The 25,319-nt window shown below is 36.9% G+C and overlaps 1 protein-coding gene across 1 annotated transcript in view; it reads right to left on the bottom strand.

Moving 5' to 3' along the window:
* Positions 1-670: 670 nt before the first annotated feature.
* Positions 671-25,319, bottom strand: part of LOC100716827 (olfactory receptor 1J21-like) — a 28,167-nt gene continuing 3,518 nt past the window's right edge. Inside the window, exons 2-3 of the mRNA XM_003470808.3 lie at positions 2,093-2,118; positions 671-1,595 (exon numbers count right to left, since the gene is read on the bottom strand). Of these exons, the coding sequence (XP_003470856.3) occupies positions 671-1,595; positions 2,093-2,118 (951 nt within the window). The remainder of the gene's footprint in view (positions 1,596-2,092; positions 2,119-25,319) is intronic.

The raw sequence follows: 25,319 nt of genomic DNA, 5'->3' as shown, positions 1-25,319 counted from the left end.
ATGTTGTTAAATTTGAAAAATGTTCCAGTGGCTTATAAGACTCAGACCTTAACCTCACATACACTAATATTGAATTTCACTTCCATTAAATATTACTAACTTAAGAGCACATGGCTAGTTACTAAACCTTTCTTAAACATGAATTTCTTTCTGTAAGACAAGTACTACAATTAAAGGAAATAATGAATACAGAAATATCTGTTACAGTAAACAGCTCATAGCCATAATCTTTCATTGAACACAAAAACATCTCAAGGTCTAAAGAAAAACACTGCGCTGCTTGAGAAATGAATTGCTGTTTCTTAATGACTCTTCATGTGTTGATGTGGCACACTATTTTCAGTCCTGGATATAGCTTTTGTCTCTGCAAAACTGTCTTTTTGACCTTGTCTTGCAGAAATATTTTTATAAACAATTCTGTACATTGTCCTTTTTACATAGTGTCTTTGTCGTATGAATATGTTATAATTCTCTAGTCATCACTCGTAGACTTTTTTTAGTGAATGCTTTCCAGTCTTCATTATAGAAAACATTTTTTTTCTTTTTCAATGCAATAAAAAAAATTCCATACAGGCTCATGATTTTATTTTTAATCATGGATTAATGGATGACTGACAAGATCTAATATCCATTAATAGGAGAAAAAAAGCCCCTCATGCTGAAGTAGATTTCATCTACTGAGTAGATTTCTCAGAGCTCCTTTCATATCCCGATTCCTCAGACTGTAGATAAAAGGGTTCAGCATGGGTGTGACCACGTTATACAACACAGTCACAATGACATCTTTGTCCTTAGTGTTACTAGATGAAGGGAAAAAATAAATAGCAATAATTGCTCCATAGTAGAGAGAAACAACACAGAGGTGAGAACCACATGTGGACAAGGCTTTGCAGATTCCCTTGACTGAGGGAGCTTTCAGAATGGTGGCCCCAATGTGCCCATAAGACATCACAATGCATATAAATGGAAGGGTTATGACTATGGTTCCTGCTACGAGAATGACCATCTCATTGATGGTGGTGTCTGAACTAGACAGCTTGAGTAAGGCAGAGAGGTCACAGAAAAAGTGGTGGACAGTGTTGTCCCTAGAAAAAGAGAGGAAAGATAATAGAGCTGTATGCACAAGGGCATTGGTAATGGATAAGGCCCAGGACACAATTACTAGCAGGAAGCAGCATCTCTGGCTCATGATGGTGGTGTAGTGCAGGGGGTGACAGATGGCCACATACCTGTCATATGCCATCGAGGTGAGAAGGAAGCTGTCAAGAGCTGCAAACATTGCCAAAAAATATGACTGGGAAATGCACCCAGCGTATGAGATGGATTTACTATGAGTCAGCATATTCATGAGCATCTTTGGAACTGCCACTGATGAGAAAGAGATGTCAGTGAGAGCCAAGTGGCTGAGGAAGAAGTACATGGGAGTGTGGAGGTGGGAGTCCAGCCTGATGAGCAGGATAATGAGCAGGTTCCCCAGCACTGTGGTCAGGTACATGACCAGGAACAGGGCGTAGTACATGCCTTGTTCTTCCGGCTGGATGGGGAGCCCCAAAAGGATGAATTCAGACACGCTGCTCTGATTATCCCAGTTCATACTCAGCTCCCTTTCTCTCTCCGTCTTCCTCTTTCTCTCCCTTTCCTTCTCCTTCTCCTTCTCTTCTTCTTCTTCTTCTTCTTCTTCTTCTTCTTCTTCTTCTTCTTCTTCTTCTTCTTCTTCTTCTTCTTCCTTCTTCTTCCTCTTCCTCCTCTTCTTCTTTCTCTTCTGGTGCTGCTGCTGCTTCTACTTCTGCTTCCTCTTCATGGACATAAAAAGGGAGATGAAAACGTGAGAAAATGAGAAGCCATTGTAACTCTCCCATAATAGAAACCTGGTTTAGTAACAATCAGTATATGTATGTTAAAACAAACTGAATAGTCCACAAAATGAACTATTGGTGACATGGGATATTGTCTACCTAGAAAACAAATAAGTACCTTTGGAACAAGCTGTGAACGCATCACAATGGTTGTGAGATCACACCAAGTTATACTTCCTTTAAGAAAACTATATTTCTATTCAACATTTTTTCTTCTCTCATTTTTCTGAGAAAACATTCGTGTTATGGGAATAAAATGTGACTTACCAATTAACACATTGGGTATTTCTCAACTTAAACCAAATCATCATGTTCAAGTCCTTACAACTCCAGGATATTTCTCACTTTTGTAGTCATTTTTCAATTTTCAAAGGAAGCTTTTTTGTCTGTCTGGAAAAAACAAACTACGTCACCTGTTTTTATGATTCCTAACACAGATTTTATGCCAAGAATTTTAACTAGTTACTTTTGTCATATTTCTGACATATCCAGTGCAGCACTAATACTATCAACTTTCTCTCTCTCTTTCATGATATTTAGTCTTAGACAGACCCATATGAGGAACAAAGTAATAGATAACTACACACTCATTTGTGTCGGCAGAGATATAAACAGATTGTAGATTTTGGGAAGTATCGAAAACTGAGCAAAAGCAAAAAAAAGATTTTCTTACATGTCAGAAACTACCTGCCAAACCACATTGAAAGAATTTGCTTTTCACAGAAATTTTATTTTTCCTATCATCTCAAAATATGGATAACCAGTTCAAAATAAATTACTTTAATGGAGTTCTTTGCCATACTATGAGGTAAAGATAGGTACAATCCAGGGTTAAGGAGCACTCACTCAAAAACTCAAAAAAAAAAAAATATAAACTACACAAAATTACATACAATCAAAATACTTAGTGTAAATCCTACTCCTGCCTTGCCATGGCCCCTTAGATGACCCACACAGACACCTTCAGCATGGGAAACTTTTTCCGTTTCTCTCCGTAAGAAGCAGAGCACAGTGAACAAGTGTTGACCACAAAACTCAAAGTTCTGTTGCAAAGGGCAGAAGACTTATCAGTTCAGAATCTAACAAAGTAGATACACAGATGCATATTTGTTTACAGCTACTAAGAAACTGGTGTGAATTCTGATTTTAAATAGCATGTAGAAGACCTTGAGGGACCTCCCCAAACATAGGGCCCAAATTAGAGACAAACAGGAAAAAATTGCGTCACATTATTTGACTCTTGGGGGAAGAACTACTCACTGAAGCAGGCGTAAGGAAGTTCACTTTTAGAGGAGTAATATTGAATCCAAAAGGCAGTTATTACAAACACTTTGGTTTACAAAACTCCTTATCTTCTGAATTTACCTCGGGTAAAATATGGTTCAGTGCTCATAATAAACCAAGCTGAAGGTTAAGTATGACAACAAAAAATCTTTCGCTATTTGAAGTCCTATGCTATTTCAGGATCACCCCAGTATCTTCCCTCTGTGTGGACAAAGGAACGTATATCTCATCCTCGTCACTGGAGCTGGGGAATGAAGTTTGCTTTCTGTAAATCTCTGTTTCTGTCCCAAATGCTATGGTGTCAGCATTCTACTCATGCAAGACTCTCACAATATCATAAGACACTTCATTGTTTGTTTTCCACTCAGATTTTTATAAAAATTGATCTAAAATTTATTCCTTATATTTCCAGCTCCATTTCTTCAATGCTTGGCAGAAAATAAATACCATGCATTCATTACTGAAATGAAGATGAGTGAATATTTACAAGTGTTAATTGGTTATATTATGTTACATTCATCTGTAAGTGGAACAGCTATTTGTATGTAGAAATCATAGGAGACATTTGGACTTCAGAAATGTTTCCCGTGGATCAAACTGATCATCAGTTTCCCTGATCATAATGCTGTTTTTGACCTGCTTGTTTTCACAAAGGTCAATGGTTGACAAAACCTTCCTCCTTCCTAATCAGAAGAACATCATGGGCACATTCCTCTTCTGCTATATGTGTGGAGAGAAGAAAAAAATGTCAACACTCTGCAAGATTTCTCATTTGATGAAAGTGTACAAGGAATATCTCTTAGAATTAATAAATGACATTTTTACTTCTTCAGGAACAGACAGCATTTTCTAGAAGACTTGTGTTTATATTTTCTTGTCATTCAATGTTTTTCTTTCTTTCTGAATCCTATCAAAAAGTGCTAATGTAATAGCTTATAGTTAATAACACAAAGCACTCACATAAGCTGACACAATGAAATTGAAAAACAACTAAATAAAATTAATGAATAACCCAGAAAAAATCATTTCAAACAGGCTGTTCATGTACAAAAATAGTCAAACTCAGCAATAATCAGGGAAAAACATACTAAACCCTCTATAGGTTTCTGTTTCATATAAACATATGGGAAAATGTATTTTTGAGGATGCTCTTTGAAGAAAATATTGAGCGTTAACCAGGAGTCTTAATCATTTTAACTGTTTAAACAGTGGGAAATTATAACTGAACACTGAAAATGTGCATGAGCCAATCATTCCAATATCAGATTTACGCCTTCAAGACATTCTATTGATTATAACTTACAAGTATAAGCGTATATATGTAAGATATACACTATCTTTGAGGATATATATAATTACTACAGTCAAATTAATTAACAGATTCATCATTTTATATATTTGTTTAATTCATTGCTTAAAAATATTTTACAATAGTTTACATCAAAAATATCCTTTAAAAAATAATGTGCTTAAACATCAACTAGTGATTTCTTACTGTTTATTTTTTTCTCTGAATGTATGTATTATTTCTACCTATTTTCTGTTTTGTTTACTCTTTCTTTAAATAAAATTTTTTTAAAAAGTGCTTAGTATCTTACTCCTAGAGAGATTAAAAGAGTTAAGTGAACACTATTTAGAAAATTTTTTGATATTTCTATATGCTAATACATTTTTAAGTAAAAAATTGGCAGTGCTACATATAGTGTTTTAAAATCTTCTACTTCACTTCATGAAGTGTAGTGTATAGGTTTTAACCTCAATAATTTAATGTTGATGTCATGATTGCTTAAGGATACAATAAATGTGTATCTCTTGCCCTTATCCCCCCCATATTTCCCATTCTCCTCATCCCCTTTTTTACTTAATCATACCAATATTAATCTCCCTTCCACTTTCAAGTTCTCTTTTTTAGATGCCACATATTAGAGAAATCCTGTGATACTTTTCTTTCTGAGTTTGGATTATTTCACTTAACATGATCAGCTCCATATCCATACATTTTCCTGCCAATGATATAATTTAAGTTTTCTTAATGATTGAATAACACTTTATTATGTATGCATGTTGCATCTTCTTTATTCATTTATTTGCCAATAAACACCTTTGTTGGCCCCACATCCGAGCTGTTGTGTGACATAGTAAACATGAGTATGCAACTATCCCTGCGTGTACTCTTCAGCTATGTACAAATAATAGTACAGCCAGGTCATATGACAGTTCTATTTTTGATTCTTTGCAGAACTTCTATACTAATTTGCATAGTGACTGTTCAGATGTAATAATTTATATTCATGTTAGCAACACAGAAAAGTTCTTTTTTCTCAAATGCTTGCCAGAATTTATTATTTTCTGTGTCTTGACGAGAGCCATTTGTAGTGAGATGGAAGGTAGTTTCTACTTTCAGTTCCCTAATGGCTAAATATATTAAACTTTGTTTTATAAACTTATTTGAGTTGTTTCCAGGATTTAGCTATTCCTGCTGCTGTGCTTCTACAAACACAGGCGCAGATTTCCTTTTTGAAATTCAAAGACCCAGTTCAAATATGGGCATTTGAAATGAATGTGCACTTCTCAGGTGAAGAAACACAAGCAGAAAACAAATACTTGAAAAAATGTCCAACATTATTGGTTGTCTGAGAGATGCAAATTAAAACAGCACTGAGATTCCATCTCATCCAAGAAAGAATAGTAATCATCAAGAATTCAATCAATAACAATTGCTAGAGGGGCTGGAAAAGCAACCTTTCTCCTTTGTTGGTGGGAGTGTAGTCTGGTGTAACCACCATGGAAATCAGTGTGGAGATTCCTCAAATAATGAGGATTAGAAGTTACATTTAACCCAGCTATTTCCTTTCTTGGCATATACCTGGAAAAATTAAAAGCATCACACCACAGCAATATATGTGAACCTATGTTTGTAGCAGCACAATTTGCAGTAGTTAAATATTAGAAACAACCCAAATGCCCCTCAATCAGGGAACCGATAAAAAAAGATGTCGTCTTTTTATACTATGAGATATTACTCAGCCATAAAGAAAAATAAAACGCAAAATTTTTATAGATAAATGCATGCAATTTGAGATCATATAAGTGAAATAAATCATACTCACATGTGTAAACACTGTAGTCTTCCTGTTGTGAGAAGCTGAAAGAGTAAAAAATCCAAAATGCACAACAGATATTTGTACAATAGTATTTGTGAAATGGAAAGAAACTGTTCAAAAAGAAATAGGAGCTAGGATGGGTGAAAGAGGGAAGGAAGGAAAGGAAAAGGAAAAAATACTAGTTTGCTAGTTTCTCTTAGTTCATTGGGAAGAAGGTTTTTGCTAATATCATTGGGAGAATTTTTCATGCCCATGTCTTCTCCAACTTCTTTGAAGACAACAATATGCAATATATTAACTATTGTTATTCTGCTATTATTTTGTTTTGAAATTTTGGGGTTTTTTGTAAAGTAAATTTTAAAAAACATGGAAGCACATATATCATCGTTCTATGATGCTTTTAATTCTTTCAGGAGGATGTCAACAAGAGGAATAGCTGGATCAAATGTAACCTCCATCCCTAGATTTTTGAGATATTTACACACTCCACACAGAGTAATGGCACCAGTCTACACTTCCAATGACAATATCAAACACTGAAAACTTTGCCTCTAAAATAGAGAACAAGATGCTGTCCATTATCACCATTACTATTCAATATACTTCTGAAAACATTATCTAGAACAATTAGACAAGACAAAGAAAAAGAATAAAGATACAAAAGAATCCCCTGTTTTCTTATAGCAATTTCAAAGTTTGAACTCTTACATTTTAGAGTCTAATATACGTATTTGAAGTGGATTTTTGTGCAGAAAAACATTCAGGGTTTTAGTTTCAATTTTTTGTAAGTGGATATATGGTTTTCCCAACACTGTTTATTTAAAAGGCTCTCTTTACTCCTATGTATGTTTTTGTCTCCTTATACAAGGATAAGAAGGCTCTTATAGTGGGGGGTTTTATATACATTATATTCCTATTTTTTGTATTATACAGATTTTGTTACTACAGCTCTGTAGTACAGTTTCAAATGGGATATTGTGATGCCTCCAACCTTGCTTGTTGGGAGCCGTGGCACTGTCAAGTCATCAGACGCGGTGATTGCGAGGCCTGTGGGAAAGTACAAAAGCCTGGGCTAGATTACCCCTCTCATCGAGCCCGCCTGTGTGGCACCTGTTTCTTATCACCCCACTAAGTTCCCGCCTCACAGGGTAGTCTGCCTAGCTATTAATCCTATATATAGCCAGTGCCTCCACCCCCGAGAGAGAGAGAGAAGCACAAAAGGAGCCGCGGGGAGCGGACCGGTAGAGGCTTCGGGGCAGACTGAAGCACGGAAGGAGCCGCGGAGAGCGGACGGTAGAGGCTTCGGGGCAGACTGTATAAGGAGAGAATAAAGAAAAGCCTGACCACCGCCAGACCTTGTCGTGTGTCTTTCCTGCCGGCCGGGAGGACATCGACATTTGGAGGCCCGCACGGGGATTGATCAACCCCGAGACGCGGCGGTGGACTGCATTCTCCTACACAGTGCTGCAGCTGCAGGACAGGTGAGTAGAGGATAAGCCTGGGCCCTGGGTGGCGCGCACCTACAGGGTTTGTAGACTCCTCTCAACCTCACGCGTAAGTGGCGGGTTTCTTGGGCCTCACGCGGTGAGTATGAAACATAACACCAGAACTTAAGGTAATAAAAGAGTGTAAAACATAAACATAGAAGTAAAAATAACAGAAGATATATTAAAAATGGGAAACATGCCAAGTAAAGATACACAGCCTTGGTGTTGGTCCTTCGGAGACTCCTAAAGTCCAAGGACCTCAAGGTGGGGCGTAAGACTTTAGAAAATTTCCTTGCAGAGATTGACAGCTTTGCTCCCTGGTTTCTGCCTACAGGGCATGTAAACCTGCCCTCCTGGGAAAAGTTGGGCAGAGACCTTTCCCTAGCAGAGCGGGAGGGTAGAGCTTCAGTCTCTGCTCGTCCATTGTGGGAAATGATACACACGTGCCTAAAGAGTGAGGGTAGTTACGGGGGGAGCTCTCAAGAACTTGTAGAAGTACGCGAGGTGTTTGAACAGGCACAGTGAGGAAGCTCCCGAGAAGGGTCCGTCAAGGAGGGCAGAGATACAAAAGAGGAAGCCGAGGCGCGGTTTGTGTCTTTCCGCAGGGACCGGGACGAGAACCAATGTGGGTCCCAGAGAGGTTGACAAGTCCCTCGACTGAAGATCAGGCCTGTTCCACCAGAGGCCAACCGCAGACCCAACAACAAGATGAGCCCTAAAAGAACTGCAGGACAATCCCTTTTTGGGGGCCTGGAACGGCTTGCTCCCCTATGTGCTACCCTTGTATACGCATGGCTCGCTCGCATGGCCTACGACCGCGTTTAAAAGTGACAGGCTTCCCACATTCTCCTCCCTAGACAACAACATGTAGCAGGGTGGGTGAGTCAATGACGGGTAAGAGCGTGCCTCCCCAGCACGACTCAACCTAAGCCAGGCCCTACCCCGTTCCGCTCGAAAGCCGCTGGATTGTTAGATAAATTTCTCTCCGAGGGGATTCGTGGAGAGAAATGAGTGCATGCCTATGTGCAACCAGGTTCCGTCCGGTTCATTCCTGGCCCTAGAAAAAAGGACGAGGGCCTCAGGGCCTTGGTGGACCCTGGGACGGCCGACCAGGGTCTACGCTAAGGGCCTACGGTGGGCCTCAGTTCGGGGCATAGGCCTCTGCACTCTATCCAGGACGGGCTGCGATGCGCGTAGCCATCATTTAAAATAAAATAGGGGGAGATGTTGGGAGCCGTGGCACTGTCAAGTCATCAGACGCGGTGATTGCGAGGCCTGTGGGAAAGTACAAAAGCCTGGGCTAGATTACCCCTCTCATCGAGCCCGCCTGTGTGGCACCTGTTTCTTATCACCCCACTAAGTTCCCGCCTCACAGGGTAGTCTGCCTAGCTATTAATCCTATATATAGCCAGTGCCTCCACCCCCGAGAGAGAGAGAGAAGCACAAAAGGAGCCGCGGGGAGCGGACCGGTAGAGGCTTCGGGGCAGACTGAAGCACGGAAGGAGCCGCGGAGAGCGGACGGTAGAGGCTTCGGGGCAGACTGTATAAGGAGAGAATAAAGAAAAGCCTGACCACCGCCAGACCTTGTCGTGTGTCTTTCCTGCCGGCCGGGAGGACATCGACACTTGCTCATTTGGCATAAAATTGCTTTGGTTTTTCTGGATATTTTATGTTGTCATTTAAATTTTAGAATCATTTTTCTAGTCCTGTGAAGAATGTCATTGGAATTTGGATGGAGATTTCATAGAACCTATGTATTGCTTTTGGTAATACAGTCACTTCAACAATGTTGATTCATAGTTCATGTCAGTCCATGAATATGTGGGGTCCTTCTGTCTTTTAGTGTCTCCTTTATTTCATTTCTCATTGCTCTAAAATTTCCATTTCAGAATTGTTTCAACTAATTGGTTAGATATTCCCATAGACAGTTTGTAATTTTTAGAAGGTGAACTGCATGGAATTATGCCCTTTAATTCTTTCTCTAATATTTCATTATTGATGTAAACAAAAGCTATTGATTTTTCAAGTTTAATTATTTTATTTTAAAGAGATTAAGACAAAAGAGGACAGAGCAAAGAGATCCGAACAGAACAATTTAAGCAATACAGTACTTTACCACAAGACAACCGGATATTAACAGTAGCTACCATAATGTCTCTTTCTTTGAAATAGGTGAGCATACCTTCACATACAATAGTATCAAACATAACAAAATAGTATAAAACAATTAAAGAGAATGAAAGTATTACAGGGCACTCAGAACCAAATAACCAAAAATGAAAAATGGCCACTATAATATCTCATTTTCCATAAAAATTTTGTTTAAACTCTCATACATATTAAAACTCAATAAGATACAAAATGATACAACCAATGGAAACAGAAGAACAAAAGCATTGTAAGACTTCAAAGAAAGATGAAATTAAATCCTCAAGGGCTATTATAATGTCATGTTTTCTTCAAAATAGCTGTTCATACCATCACAGATAATAAAATCAAAGAAACCAGAATAAAACCATTCCAACTAATGAATGAAAACAGCATAAGGCTTCAAAGCAATGTAATGGAGAATCATGATTACCATAAAATCTTATGTACTTTTACCATTTCTTACACTAGGGAGACTATATAGTATTTATACATGTGAGTTTGATTTATTTCACTTAGGAGTATGGTCTCAAGTTGCATGCATTTATTTATGAATATCTCAATATGATAATTCTTTATAGCTGAGTAGTATTCAATTGTATACAAGTACCACAATTTTTTACACATTCCTTGTGATGGGCACATAGGTTATTTCCAAGATCTGGCTATTACAAATTGTGCTGCTATAAATATGGGTGCACATACATCACTATGATATGATATTTTCAGTTCTTCTGGGAATATGCCTAGCAGCAGAATAGCCAGGTCAAATAGGAGTTCCAATCCCAGCTTTTTGAGGAGTCTCAAGACTGACCTCCACAGTAGTTGCACCAGTCTACCTACACTCCCGCCAACAGTGCAAGAGAGTTCCTTTTCCCCAACAGCCTCTCCAGTGTTTGTTGTTGGTAGTTTTCTTGATTCTGGGCATTCTTTCTGGAGATGGAATCTCAGTGTGGTTTTAACTTGCATTTCTCTAATGACTAATGATGCTGGACACTTTATCATGTATATAATTGCTATTTGTATTTCTTCATCTGAGAATTATGTATTCATCTCAGATGCCCATTTTTGGATTGGGTCTTTGAATTTTGAGGGTCTGATTTTTTTAATTCTTTATATGTTTACACAGAAGCCGTTTGTCTGAGGGACAGTTCACTAAGATTGTTTCCCAGTTTGTAGGTTTTCTTTTCACTATGTTGGAGATTACTTTTGACATTCAGGAACTTGTTAATAAGAAGTGATCCCAGTTATTGATTCTGGGAAGTATTTCACATGCAGTTATACCTGTTCATGAATTCTCTACCTATCCCTATGTCTTCAAGATTTTTACCCAATTTCTCTTCCAATAGATTTAGTATTTCTGTTTTAATATTCAGATGTTTCTTCCATTTAGATTTTATATTAGTACACGACAATAGGCATGGGTCTAGTTTTAGTTTTTGGTATATGGAGAGCCAGTTTTTCCAGCACCATTTATTAAAGAGACTATTGTTCTTCCAGTGACCATATTTGGCCCCTTTATCAAATATAGGGTAGTTGAGTGTCTTGGTAGTTGTGGTTGTATCTTCTGATCTATTCCATTGATCTTTGGTTCTGTTTTTATTCCAATAACATGATGATTTTTATTATAGCAGCTTTGTAGTATAACTTCAAGTCAGGGATTGTGATGCCTCCTGCTTTGCCTTTGCTCCTTAGAATTGCCTTTGCTATTCTAGGTCTCTTCTGGTCCAGATGAATTTTAGGAGTGATTTCTCTAAATCTATGAGGTATGTTGATGGTATTTTCATTGGGATTGCAATGAATCTGTATAACAGTTTTGGAAGAGTGGCCATTCTCACAATATTTAGTCTTCCTATCTATGAACAAGGGATGTCTTTCCATTTTCTGAGATACTCTTCAATTTCTTTTTCAGCCTATTATAATGATCCCTGTATAGATCTTTTACTTCTTTTGTGAGATTAATTCCTAAGTATTTGATTTTTTTGGATACTTGTGTGAAAGGCGTGGCTTCTCTTATTTCTCTCTCAGTGATTTTGTTGTTAGTCTATAGGAATACTATTGATTAATGAGTATTGACTTTGTATCCAGCTAAACTGCTGAATTTATTTATTATATCTAAGAGTCTTTCAATGGAATTTTGGGGATCTTCTATGTAGAGTATCATGTCATCTGCAAATAATGATAATTTAACTTCCTATTTTCCTATCTTTACCCCTTTTATTTCTCTCTCTTGTCTAATTGCTCTGGCTAGTATTTCCAGTACTATGTTGAATAGGAGCAGTGATAAGGGACATCCTTGTCTTGTGCCTGATTTTAAGGTAAAGGCATTCAGTTTTTTGCCACTTAATAGGATTCAGGCTGTTGGTTTATCATAGATGGCCTATATCATACTGAGATAAAGACCATCTATTCCAATTTTCTGTAAGGTTCTTATCATGAATGAGAATTGGACCTTATCAAAAGCTTTTTCTGCATCTATAGAAATGATCATGTGATATTTACTTTTAGATCTATTGGTATGGTGAATTCTTTATTGATTTACATATGTTGAACCATCCCTGAATGCCTGGTATGAATCTCACTTGGTCGCGGTGTATAATCTCCTTAATGATGTACTGCATCCTGTTCGCCAATATTTTATTGAGGATTTTTGCATCTGTGTTCGTTAGGGAGATTAGCCTGTAGTTCTCTTTTTCAGTTGGGTCTTTCTCAGGTTTTGGTACTAATGTAATATTTGCTTCCAGGAATCTCTTACAAAGAATTGCTTCCCTTTCGATATCATTAAAGAGTTTGAGGAGTGTCAGCATTAACTCTTCCTTGTATTTCTTGTAAAATTTCATAGTGAATCCGTCTGAGCTTGGGCTTTTCTTTTTGGGAATGGACTTAATTACATTTTCAATTTCATTAATAAAAATTGGGTTATTTTGCAGTTTTACATCTTTTGGACCCAACTTTGGTACTTCATATGTTTCTAGGAATCTGTCCATTTCTTCTGTGTTATTGAATCTATGAGAGAAGGGGGTTTTGACACAGGTGTTGGTGATCTTCGTATTTCCACAGAGTCTGTAGTGATTTCACTTTTTTCATTCCTTATTGCATGAATTTGAGTTTTTCTTTCCTTTTTTCAATAAGGTTGGCTAGGGGCTTATCAATTTTATTTATTCTTTCAACAAACCAAATCTTGTATTCATTGATTCTTTGGATTGTTGTCTTAGTCTGTATTACATTAATTTCTGCTCTGATTTTTATAATATTCTCCCTTCTTTTGACTTTGGGCTTGATTTGGTCTTCTTTTCCTAGATGTTTGAGGTGCAGCATCAGGTTGTTTATTTGTATTCGTTCTGTTTTCCTGATGTGGGAACTCAGTGCAATTAATTTCCCTCTGAGGACAGCTTTCATTGCATCCCACAGATTCTGGTAATTTGTGTTTGTATTTTCAATTGCTTGTAGTTATTGTTTAATTTCTTCTTTAATTTTTCCTGTGACCCACTGATTGCTCAAGAGTGTGTTCTTCAATTTCCATGTGTTTGTGGGTTTTTGTAGTTTTTTATCATTAATTTTTAGTTTCATGGCCTCTGATATCATGCATGGGATAATTTCAATAGTTTTGCATTTCCTTAAATACATGGGACAGTCTCTAAAATAGACCATATACTAACCTACAGAACAGGTTAGTATATGGTCTATTTTAGAGACTGTCCCATGTACTTCTGAGAAGAAAGTATATTCTGATGTTGTTAGATGGAACACTCTGTATATGTCTATCAAGTCCATTTGTTCACAGTTGTGATTCAGTTCTGCTCTTTCTTTGCTGATTTTCTCTCTGGTTGATATGTCCCTTAGTGTCAATGATGTGTTAAGGTCTCTTGTTATAACTGTAATTTTGCTCATTTGATTTTTCATTTCTATTAATATTGCTTTGTATATTCAGGTGCTCTGGAATTTGGTGCTTGTATATTTAAGATTGTTATCTCTTCCTCTTGAAGTTTTCCACTAACTAGTATGCAGTGACTGTCTTTATCTCTTCAGATCATTCTTAGCTTGAAGTTCACATAGTCTGCAAACAGAATAGTTACCCCACTTTTTTTCGGTTCCTGTTGCATGAAGTAATGTTTTCCATCCTTTCACTTTCAGTCTATGAATTTCCTTTTGTGTTAGATGTGTTTGTTATGCCAGCATATGGTTGGATGCTGTTTCTTGATCCATTCTACTGGTCTGTTTCTTTTAATTGGTGAATTGAGACCATTTTCATTAATGGTTATAACTGTTATATATTGGAATATTGTTGCCATGTTATCTTTCTGCTGTTGCATCTTTATATTTCCATTCTGTTTAATTCTCTGTCTTTCTTAGTGTTTTTTTCCTATGTGTATCTAGACTGCCTTTCAGTATTCTTTATAGAGTTGATTTGGCAATTATCACTAGTTGATGTTTACATACTGTCCTCTTACAAATAGTTGTTCAAGATACAAAAGTGGAACATGTAAAGTGAATCCCTATCAATCTTATGCTGTTTTTCTTTGCATCATCTTGCAGCTGTTCAAATGTTATTTCATGATTCCTTGTTATTTTTAAAAGATCTTTCCTTTCCTGTTCACTAGCTGCAATCTTGTCTTCAAGGTCTGAAACTCTATGTTCACTTTTGTTGAGGCAGTTTTTGACAACTTTCAATGTAATTTTTGATTTCCTGTATATCTCTTTGCAACTGCTTTATGTATTCTGTTTCTTATATTGTTTATCCAGAGATTCTATCTTTTTTGTTTTGCTCCTCTAATATTTTAACTGTGTCTTCTTTAGATGTGTTCAGCCTCTCTTTCCTTACTTTTCTCATTTCTTCTTTTACCTGGGAGATTATTTCTAATTTGAATTCCTTTAAAGATTCCTAGAGTTGCTTCTTTATTTCAGTTGCTATTATTTCAGGTATTTCAGGTGTATGGCATATATTTTCTTCTACATACAACGCTCTTAAGCTTTCTTTGGATGGGCTGGAGGTTTCAGATTGCATTTTGATCTTTCATTTTGTCATTTTCCTATATATCCATGTTTCAAGTGATGTCCCAAAGCTTCTCCTGGGCATGTTGGAAAACGCCTCCTATGCCCTCGTCTCCTGGGACTGAATGAAGGTTGCTGAGCACGGTCCAGTGAGGCTCACAGGACCTCCCATGCCACCTGTGATGTTCCAGGAAGCTGGGTGGGCTCCTATCCACTGTGGGTGATGGTCCAAAGCTCTCCCCACGCAAGCATCAATGTGCTGGAACTCATCTCATGTGCCCTCAACTCTCCTGATTGAAGAAGGTCGCTGGGAGTGGTCTAGTCAGGCCGCAAAACCTCCCAAGCATAGTCTAGTGTGGCTGGAAGCTGGGCGGGCACTTAATCCCTGGGAGCAACAACCTTAAACTCTCCCTGGGCCCCAGCTGGTGTGCTGGAACTCACCTTGGGTAGCCCCAGTTCCCCAGATTGAAAGAAGGTCGCTGAGAATGGCCCAACCAGGCTAGGAAACCTTCAGAGCCCAGTCTAGTGTGGCTGGAAGCTGGGTTGGTCCTTGACCACTGGGATCAATGAAGATCTTAAACTCTTCCAGGTCCCAGGCTGGTGTGCTGGCAGCCCAGTTCCCCAGATTAAAAGCAAGCTATTGATTTTTAAATGTTGATTTTGTATAATAAGTAAGTTGTGATATTTTGCATAAGAAATACTGAAGGTGAAATTTATGCAACATAACAGATAAAAAATAAAAGATTGAGAAAAAGAAAGACTTAATAGTGGATGAAAACTCCTAAATCAGGAAAAATTTACAAGTATATGCATGTTATGGACTAATTTTGTGCCTCCCATGATGAATTTTTTTGTCAAGACAGTAAGGAAAAGTGTGACTGAATTTGGATATCAGGCCTTTAAGGAATTAAGGAATGTTAAAGAAATGTAAGGATGGGGCTCTGATAGAATTAATTAGTGTCTGTCTAAGAAGAGATGTCAGAGTACTCTCTCCTTTCCTCACTCCTCTTTTTTTTATCCCAAATAAAGATGTAACTAAAAGGTGGCTGTCCTCAAAAAAAGAGTTCTCAACAAGAAGCCCAATCAGCTGGAACCCTGCATGAAATGCTGACCTCCTGATCTGTGGGAAAATAAATCCATGTTTAAACCAACCAATCCATGGCATATTGTTACAGAAGCCCAACCAAATAAAATAACTGTGTGTGTAAATATAAATACAGTTTTAGATATAAAAATCCATTAAAATCAACTACAAAACCCAATGGAATTATAAACCAAGATTTGGGTTAGGCATTTCTTCTTGAGAGAATATAAAATGGTAGGATATGGAAAATTGAAAACTAGAATCAAATTAAGCTTTCCAAAATGTAACTTGTTTCTTGTTTAATAACATTTGTCTTTATTTTTATTGTTGCATATCAGTTATATAGAATGGTGTATTCCATTATATATGCATATTCTTATTTGTGATATTTGAACATATTTGTGTTTCCCATTACCTTCTCTATTTCTATCCTCTTACCCTCCTAGTCCTCTAATAGTCTCCATTCTACTTTTGTGCCACTTTCATTTTTTCTAGATTCTACATCCATTAAAAAAAATGTGATATTTGTCTTTTTGGTACTGGTCTACTTCATTAATGGGATAATATCCAGTTCCATCCATCATCCTACAAAACACATAGTTTTGTTCCTTATGAGTGTACAATTTTTGTGCATATATACATTTTGTGTGTCCATTGATTTGGAGACAGATACCTAGGATGATTTCAGAACTTGGCTACTGTGAACTGTACTGCAATAAACATGGTATGCAGGTATCTCCATACTCCATGATGATTTTGATAATTTTATACATCTAGGTACAATGTTTATTGTACAAAAGAGACCATTTATTGGTTACTTTGCATACATTAAACTTATGTCACCTGAACATTATACATTTTATTTTAAAAAGAATAAAGGCAAACAGAACAAAATAGAACAGAGTAAAACAATGCAAATAACACAGATTTCAGAAAAAGACAGCAGAAAATCAACAGTGGCTACCATAATGTGTCTTGTTTTCTTCAAAATAATTGTCCATATCTTTATATATATTGAAAATAAATAATTGAAAACAAACTAAAACCAATCAAAACCAAGAATGAAATCATTATTGGCTTTGGAATCAAAATGATAGGAAATCATCAATGGCTAACATGTCTCGTTTTCTTCAGTGTAGTTGTTCATACTATTACACATACTAAAATCAATTTTTATAAACTCTTTAGGTAAAGTTCTAGGTGCATATAAGCATAAACATGTACACCTGTCCTTTCTGTATTACAGGAAAAAACAAAACAACAAATAAATAATTATAACTAACAGCCACAAATAATAACAGTGTAGGCTTTCAAAACAAGGTGAATAAACCTTAACTATTAAAAATCAGTTTCTTAAGTAATCAAAGCCCAAAAGCAAAGACACAAGAAATTACCTTGATAAAACATGCATCAATGTTTCTAGTCTATTTGAGTAAGGTGAACACAGATTATTTTAATGTTTTAAAGAACCTTGTTTATGTAGCTACGTAATTACATTCAACTTAATTAAATGCAATGTTTTATAAATAACATTTAAGACAAAATAAAAATCATGTAAACAAAAGACATTTGGCTTAGTTATATGAGTATTTACTTCTGTGTAAGCAACCTTAAATGGAAATTTTGGAAGATAGTATGGATCCTAAAATTAATGCATAGAAACAGATATACATTAGTAAACTCAATGAGGATATCAATATATAACTGAATGAAATAAGAAAATTAGAGGAGGAGCTAAAGATAGTGGATCAATAAGCAGCAGAATACAGAGGCTACCTGAGATACCAGAATAAAACATCGTAGGGAGGTCCAGACAGAAGGGGATGGATTCTCTTGACCCAGGAAGAAACTAATGAGAAAAGAGCTGGTCAAACATGCAATCCCAGACTTCCGGGAGAACATGGCAGACAGATAATAGCAGCCATGGAGGTTCTCTGAGATTGCCAGCTTAGAATCCAGGAATGATGCGGTGTGAGGAGTCATAAGCAAGGGGAGATATACCCTGCTGACCCAAGAACGAACTAAGCTGAGAGAAACCAACTGTAAATGCAATCCTGGTGTTATAACAGGAACAGATAAAATCTCAGCACGGAAGCTGGAATCCGTGCCTCTGGAAGCCGCAACTTGAATTTCCTGCTGGGTCTGAATCAGCACAGCAGGGAGAGAGACGTATGAAAGCTCTGAAAGTAGGAATCAGTGAACAGAATGGAGTTGAGAATGGGACTGGCAGGAAGCCCTGCATTGACCTGTGGTGAGTGAGAGGAACAGGGACCCTTTCATAGACTAGGAGGCTCCAACAGAGGACATTCTGAGACCAGGCAGACTAGCCAGAATAGGATGCTGCAATGACTTTAGTCACATATTCCCCTCTCAAGCGGGATCAGCCAAGCAGGAGTGCTTGGCCTGAGTGATGCCATGGACTAAGATCCACTAGGCTAGTCCAAACCAGGTCCCAGCACCTGGCAATGCACCCTAGCAGTGAAGCCTTCAGTAGGTTGTCCTGGAAGGGCGGGTCCAGCAGAGGCTACCCAGGCCTGTGTCTCCCTAGTATACTGCAGTGGGCAGGAACATCTAGTCAACACGATTCAAACAAACTATAACAGACAAAGAGGAAAAAAAAACGGGGTCTCCTATATATGCTTGTATGGAAGGAACAAAAAATATGGGAAGAGGGAGCAATAAGAAAAGGTCCTCAGTCCCCAATCCTGAGAACATTGCAAAGGAAATGAGGACAGAAAACATGCAATATCAGACAAAGCACCAATAGACATAAGCAATATCTCCAGAGCCTCATAGACAAGTTCAAAAGTGAAGTTTTTAATGAAAGAAAGCAAGATATAAGTAGAATAGGTAGAGAAATGCCAAGCACCACCCAAGAAAAAACAGATGGTGGAATGGAAGAACAGGAAAAAAGGGGGAAAATTGTTTGATGGAGAAAATAGAGAAAACATAGAATACATGAAGCAGGTTCAAAGAGATTACCAGGAAACTAAAAACTCTATTGAAAGCTGGCATAACACCTTGAAAGAAACTAAGGATAGATTATCTGAACTGGAGGACAGATCTGTAATGTGGGAGCATGAAATGATAAACTTCTTAAAAATAACAAGGAAATGAACACTAATAATACAAAGGCTAGAAGATGATAAGAGAATCTATAACTTAAGAATTAAGAACATAAAAAAAGAAGTAGGGGCACAAACAAATGAACTACAAAAGCTATTCACAGAAATAATTCAGGAGAATTTCCCTAATTTAGCAGAAGGTAAAGATACTCAGATGTATGAGGCATACAGGACCCCAGCCACCTACAACCCAAACAGAACTACACCCAGGCATATAATAATCAAAATTCCAGAAATCCAATATAAGAACAGAATATTAAAAGCCACCAGAGACAAGAAACAGATCACTTACAAGGGAACACCCACCAGAATTACAGCAGACTTCTGGCACAAGCCATCAAATCATGAAGAGCATGGGGGGAAATAATTCAAGCTTTGAAAGATAATAACCTCCAGCCAAGATTGAGATATCCTGCAAACTGTCCCTAGAAATTGATGGAAAAACAAGGTGCTTCCAGAATAAAGAGGAACTAGGGAAATTTGCAACCGCCAATTCAACTCTACAGAGAATACTGCAGGATATTCTAAAAAAGAAAACTACCAAGATTCCAGAAACAGTGTCAGAGAGGCCACAATGAGTGGAGCAGAAAGCAAAATGAAGAAGACAAACTGACAACTAATGACAGAAAAAGAGCTCAACAGAAATGAGGCAGAGAAGGTTGGATGGTAGAAACAGCTATTTTGGAGAAAACAAGACGTCATAATTGCTAATGCCAATTTAATATCATCTTGTTTTGAAGTCCCATCAAGCTTTTGTTCTTCTGTCTCCATAGGTCTTAACATGTTGTATCTTATTGGATTTTATTATATGTAATAAATAAAAACTTTTGTAGACAAAGAGATTATACAGAAACCATTGGTCATTTTCTGTTAGTTGATTCTAAATATCCTGTAATACTGTCATTCTCTTGAATGGTTTTACATTGTCTTGATATGTTTGATGCTACAGTATATGAAGTTATACTCAAAGATTTCAAGGAAAGAGACACTAAGGTAACTACTTTTACGTCAGGATTATCTAGTGGTGAAACACTATTTTGCTTAAATGGTTATATTTTGACCTGTGTTGTTTTATTGTTATGTTCTCTTTTATCTCAATCTCCTTTTTTTATTATTTACTTTTTCATTTTTATCCTTTTAATTAAGGGAAAAATAAAGAAAAGATAGCAGAATATATTATAGTAACCCACTTTGATTTCCTATTAATTTGATTTGAAACCCTGTATTGCTCTCACCATCTTGTTTTGACTGATTTTCCTCTATTCTGTTTTGCTTGATAGTACCAAGTTTGAGAGTATAGGCAACATCTGTGAAAACAATAAGATTCACTATGACACCCATTCTGGTTGACTATTATCTTCTTTTGAAGTCCTGTAATGTCTCCAATGTTTTGGTTTTATTGGTTTTGTTCTTTACTGTTTTGCTCAATTTTATTATAACTGATGATATAGACAATTCTTTTTAAGAGAGCAAGAGGCATTATGGTAACCATTGTTGATCACCTTGTATTTTGTTTTTACATTATGTATTATGTCCATCCTTTTGATTTGACTGACTCTGTTCTGTTATGTCACATTTGGTTTTACTGTCTTCAAAAAAAGTAGTAAGAACTGTGGGAGTAATAAAACCTAAAATGTGTAATTGTCATTGTACAAAAGAGAGGAAAAGAAAGTGTTCTAAAGGACATAACTGCATGTATATTTAAGTGTATAAGATAGATAACCATATTACTGAGTTTTGTTGGATCATTGAACAGAACTGTTTGCATTCTCACTGTTTAATGTCCACTTTATATGCTTTAATTTTGTAACTTGAACAACTATTTCTAAAATGACAATATGTAATCTATTAACTAGTGATTTCCTACTGTTTATTTTTTCTGAAATTCTGTATAATTTGTACCCTTTTTCTGTTTTTTTTTCTTTTTCTCCTTAAATAAAATTTTTATAAAAACCATGCAATCCCAGGGATACCATTGGAGCAGCTAAGATTAGTGGCCACAGTACTCTTGCTAGAGTTCTTAAGCTCCCACTGCTGCAACCAAGCCAACCAAACTCCCACCGCTGCAACTCACTGGAACCACAGTCACACTGAAATCTGAGGTCAGTGAACCCACTGGAAAACAGAGCCAGCAAGGGACCCATGGTGAGTGCTGGGCATAAAGGCCTCCCATGGGAAAGGGGCGGCCAACTGGATGACATATTGGAACGAGGCAGGATGGGCAGGAACAAAGAACATCAGTGACTTCAGTTTGTTGTTCTTTACCAGACCAGATTGGCTAGATCTACCTGGCCTGGGTCACGCTGCTGGCTGTGACCCAATAAGTCATCCCAAACCAATTCTGTACACAGCACACACTAACACAGTGAAGGCCCCTTCAGTTTGACTGATCTGGAGGGGAGGGGCCAGCATACACCACCTGTTTGCACCTCAATGAGCAATAGCAAACTGGAGAGGGCAGAAATCCCTAGCCAGTGTACTTCAGAAGAACCATAACCAACAAGGAAAGGGGATGGGACCTCCTCTATATGCCTGTATGGAAAAACCAAAAAAATGACAAGAGAAAGAAATAAGAAAAAGTCCCCCACCCCCAAACCTGAGAACACTGATCCAGGAGAGGTAAATACAAAAGAGATTGAGGGCAGCAAACATGCAACACAGCATCAGTGGACATAAAGAGATATCTTTGGGACCTCATAGAGGAGCTCAAAAGTGAAATATTTAATCAAGTAAAGCCAGATATAAGTAGATTAATAAAAGAAATGCTAAGTACCTCTCAAGAAGAAACAGGCAGAAGAATAGAGGAATACAAAAAAAGGAGAGAAACGTTTGATGAAGAATCTAAAGGAAACCTAGAATACTTGAAACAGGTTCAAAGAGATTACCAGGAAATTAAAAATTCCATTGAAAGCTGGCAGAACTGCTTGAAAGAAACTACAGATAGACTATCAAAATTTGAAAATAGGTTTGTAATGTGTGATCATGAAAGGAAAAATTTCTTTAAAATAACAAGGAAACAAGCAGTAACAATACAATACAAAGGCTAGAAGATGACAAGAGGATCTATAACTTAAGAATAAACAATGTGAATAAAGAAGCAGGGGTAGAAACAAAGGAAATACAAAGGCTATTCACAGAAATAATTAAGGAAAACTTCCCAAACATAGGAAAAGGAAATGATATTCAGATGTATAAGGCACACAGAACTCCAGCCAGCAACAACCAAAACAGAGCTACACCCAGACATATAATCATCAAGATTCCAGAAATTCAATATAAGAACAGAATATTAAAAGCCATCAGAGAAAAGAAACAGATCACCTATAAAGGAAAACCCATCAAAATCACTGCAGACTTCTCGACACAGATCATCAAATCAAGAAGAACTTGGAGCAAAGTATTCCAAGCCCTGAAAGAAAATATCCTCCAGCCCAGATTGATGTACCCTGAAAAAACTGTCTCTAGAAATTAATGGAGAAAAAAGATGCTTCCAAGACAAAGAGGAACTGGGGGAACTTGCAACCACCAATCCAACCATATAGAGAATACTGAAGGACATTCTAGACAGAGAAAAAAAGTACCAGGATTTCAGGAACAGTGGCAGAGAGGCCTTAATAAATGGGGCAGAAAGTGGAATGAACAAGAAAAGTAGACAACGAATGGCATAAAAATAGAACAGCAGAAATGAGGCAGAGAAGATTGGCTATAATCTCTAATATAGATAGCCTTGATACACTAAAAAAAAAAACACAGGCAGAGTAGATCAGAAGGTAGGGTTCACTGAAATGTTCTGTATAAGAAACATAATTAACCTGAAAAAGAGTTTATGGATGGAAAAATCAAATATGAGAAAGCAATGCTCTATGTGACAGGGAACCAGAGAGTAATAGGGGCAACTCGACCAGCACCTGCAGATAGGTTGGACAGACAGGTTTTGTAGGTAAAGTAATACAACTTGAGATCAGGTCCAGGAGTGAGAAGGTTCAGAACCACTTAGGTAAATAGCAGGTTACCCCCCAAATCTAAAAACTGAGGGAGTGGGTGGGACCCAAAAATGTACAGTGTATCCTGTGGAAGTGAAAGGGGAAGAGGAATAGTCTTTTAAAAAAGAAGGCAGAGGATATTTTCAATAGTGTATCAGGATTTAAAGCCCGCATTACTCACACCACTCTGTTTAGATAGATTATATTCTGTTCCAGTTTGTCTACTTGCACTAGATTTGAGGACACAGACTGCTATCCCAAAAATAGCAGGATATAGTACAGTAATTATCCTTAATTTCCAATTAGTTTAATCTCAAGCCCTGTATAACTTACACTGCTTTAGGGGCTGGGGATTTAGCTCAGCGGCATAAGCGCCTGCCTTGCAAGCAAGCAGTCGTGAGTTCGATCCCTGGTACCGATAAAAACGAAAAAGACAAAAAAAAAAAAAAAACTTACACTGCTTTAGCCATGTCTGACTTAGTTGAATCTGGTTTGTTAGATTGCTGTTTGATATCCACGGATTTTATTCAAATCTATTATGATTAATAGTATCAAGTATGAGAGTATAGGCAACTACACTGAGGATAACAAGATTCACTATGATACCCATTCTGGTTTGATTATTACCTATTTTTGAAGTTTTACACTATCTACAATGTTTTGTTTTTATTAATATTGTTATGTATTGCTATATTCAATTATACTATGCCTGATGATATAGACAATTTTATTGAAGGTAACAAGAGACAGCACAGTAACCATTGTAGAACACCTTGTACTGTGGTTTTATATAACTTTTTCATTTCATGTTTTTGTAATATATTTTGTTTTGTCTTGCTTTGGTTCTCCCTCTAATATAGAAAGGATAGAAATACATGTAGAGACGCATGCATGCATAGAACTTATAAACAGTTTATGAGAACTGATCATATAACGTATGATGAAATGAACAACCACTTTGAAGGAAAAGAGATAGTATAGTACCAGTGCTGATCCTGTAGTGTCATGATGTGAAATCCATAAATACTGTCCTTCTTTGTTCAGAGTGATTTATGCCTGTTTTGTTTTGTTTAATGTTAACATACAAAAAGGTCTGAACAGCTTTTTTGAAGAGAATGAGAGACACAATGACAGCCGTTGTTGACCTCCCTGTTGTCTGATCTTGAAGACCTAAAACGTCTTCCTCATCTTGTTCCGACCAGTTCTATAGTATGTTGTTTCATGTAAATTCTCTGAATGTGAAGATATGGTCAACTATTTGGAAGAAAACAGACAATATGATAGATAATGAAGATCTCTGATTGTCTTGCTTTGAAATTTATGTCTCTTACATTGCTTTCTTATGTTTTGTTTTGCTCCATTCTGTTGCATTCAATTTTACCCCCTTTAAAATAAAATAAAAAGAAAATTAATGCGGGCTTTTAATAAAAAATGAGATTTTGGGAGGGAAAACCAAAAGAGGAAATATCAATAAATCAGAGTTTAAAATTCAATGGGAATTATAAGCAGAAGGCTTGATCAAACAGAAGACAGAATCTCAAGGCTTAAAGACAAATTAGATAAATGTTTGCATTCAGCTAACAATAAATAAAAATAAGATAATATGAAAAATCCACAAGGCCACTGAAATATAGTTTACAAACCTAATTTGAGAATCTTTGGCACACAAGTGGGGCTTGAAATTTGGACTGATGAAATAGAAAATGTGTTCACTAAAATTATGGAAGAAAACCTCTGAAATCTTGATGTACGTAATGGTAATCTAGGTACAAGGTATAGAAACTCAGACATGACTACAAACAAATGTCTCAATATATATTATAGTTGAAATAACAAGCAAAAGGAAATGAACAAGGAAGGAAAAGCAAGGAAGGAAGGAATATTAAAAACTGAAAGAGAAAAACACCAATTCACAGAGACAAAACTATTCAAATAATATATCTCTTGGCTGAAACTTTAAAAGCCAGAAGACCATGAAATAACATCTTTAAAGCCATGCATGGAAATAGAAAGCACACAGAATTGAAGAAAAAATAAAGACCTTCCAAGAGAACTGAAGAAAAAATAAAAAGACCTTCCACTAGAAGCAGAAACTAAAGGATTCCATGACCACAAAGACAACAGGCAACATTTCAGAAGACACACAAAGAAATATGCTTATATATTCTGATCCAGAAGACTTGAGCATGATCAGGTTTCTCATCTCTTTGGGATGATAGTTAAAGTAGGTACACACATGCCTTATAAGTCAGCAAT

The sequence above is a fragment of the Cavia porcellus genome, unplaced genomic scaffold, assembly GCF_034190915.1.
Source record: "Cavia porcellus strain 051 isolate PalLab524CR breed Dunkin Hartley unplaced genomic scaffold, mCavPor4.1 scaffold_1, whole genome shotgun sequence".
Classification (NCBI taxonomy): Eukaryota; Metazoa; Chordata; class Mammalia; order Rodentia; family Caviidae; genus Cavia; species Cavia porcellus.
The sequence above is the reverse complement of the archived record's forward strand: the minus strand, read 5'-3'. Positions and strand labels throughout refer to the sequence as shown.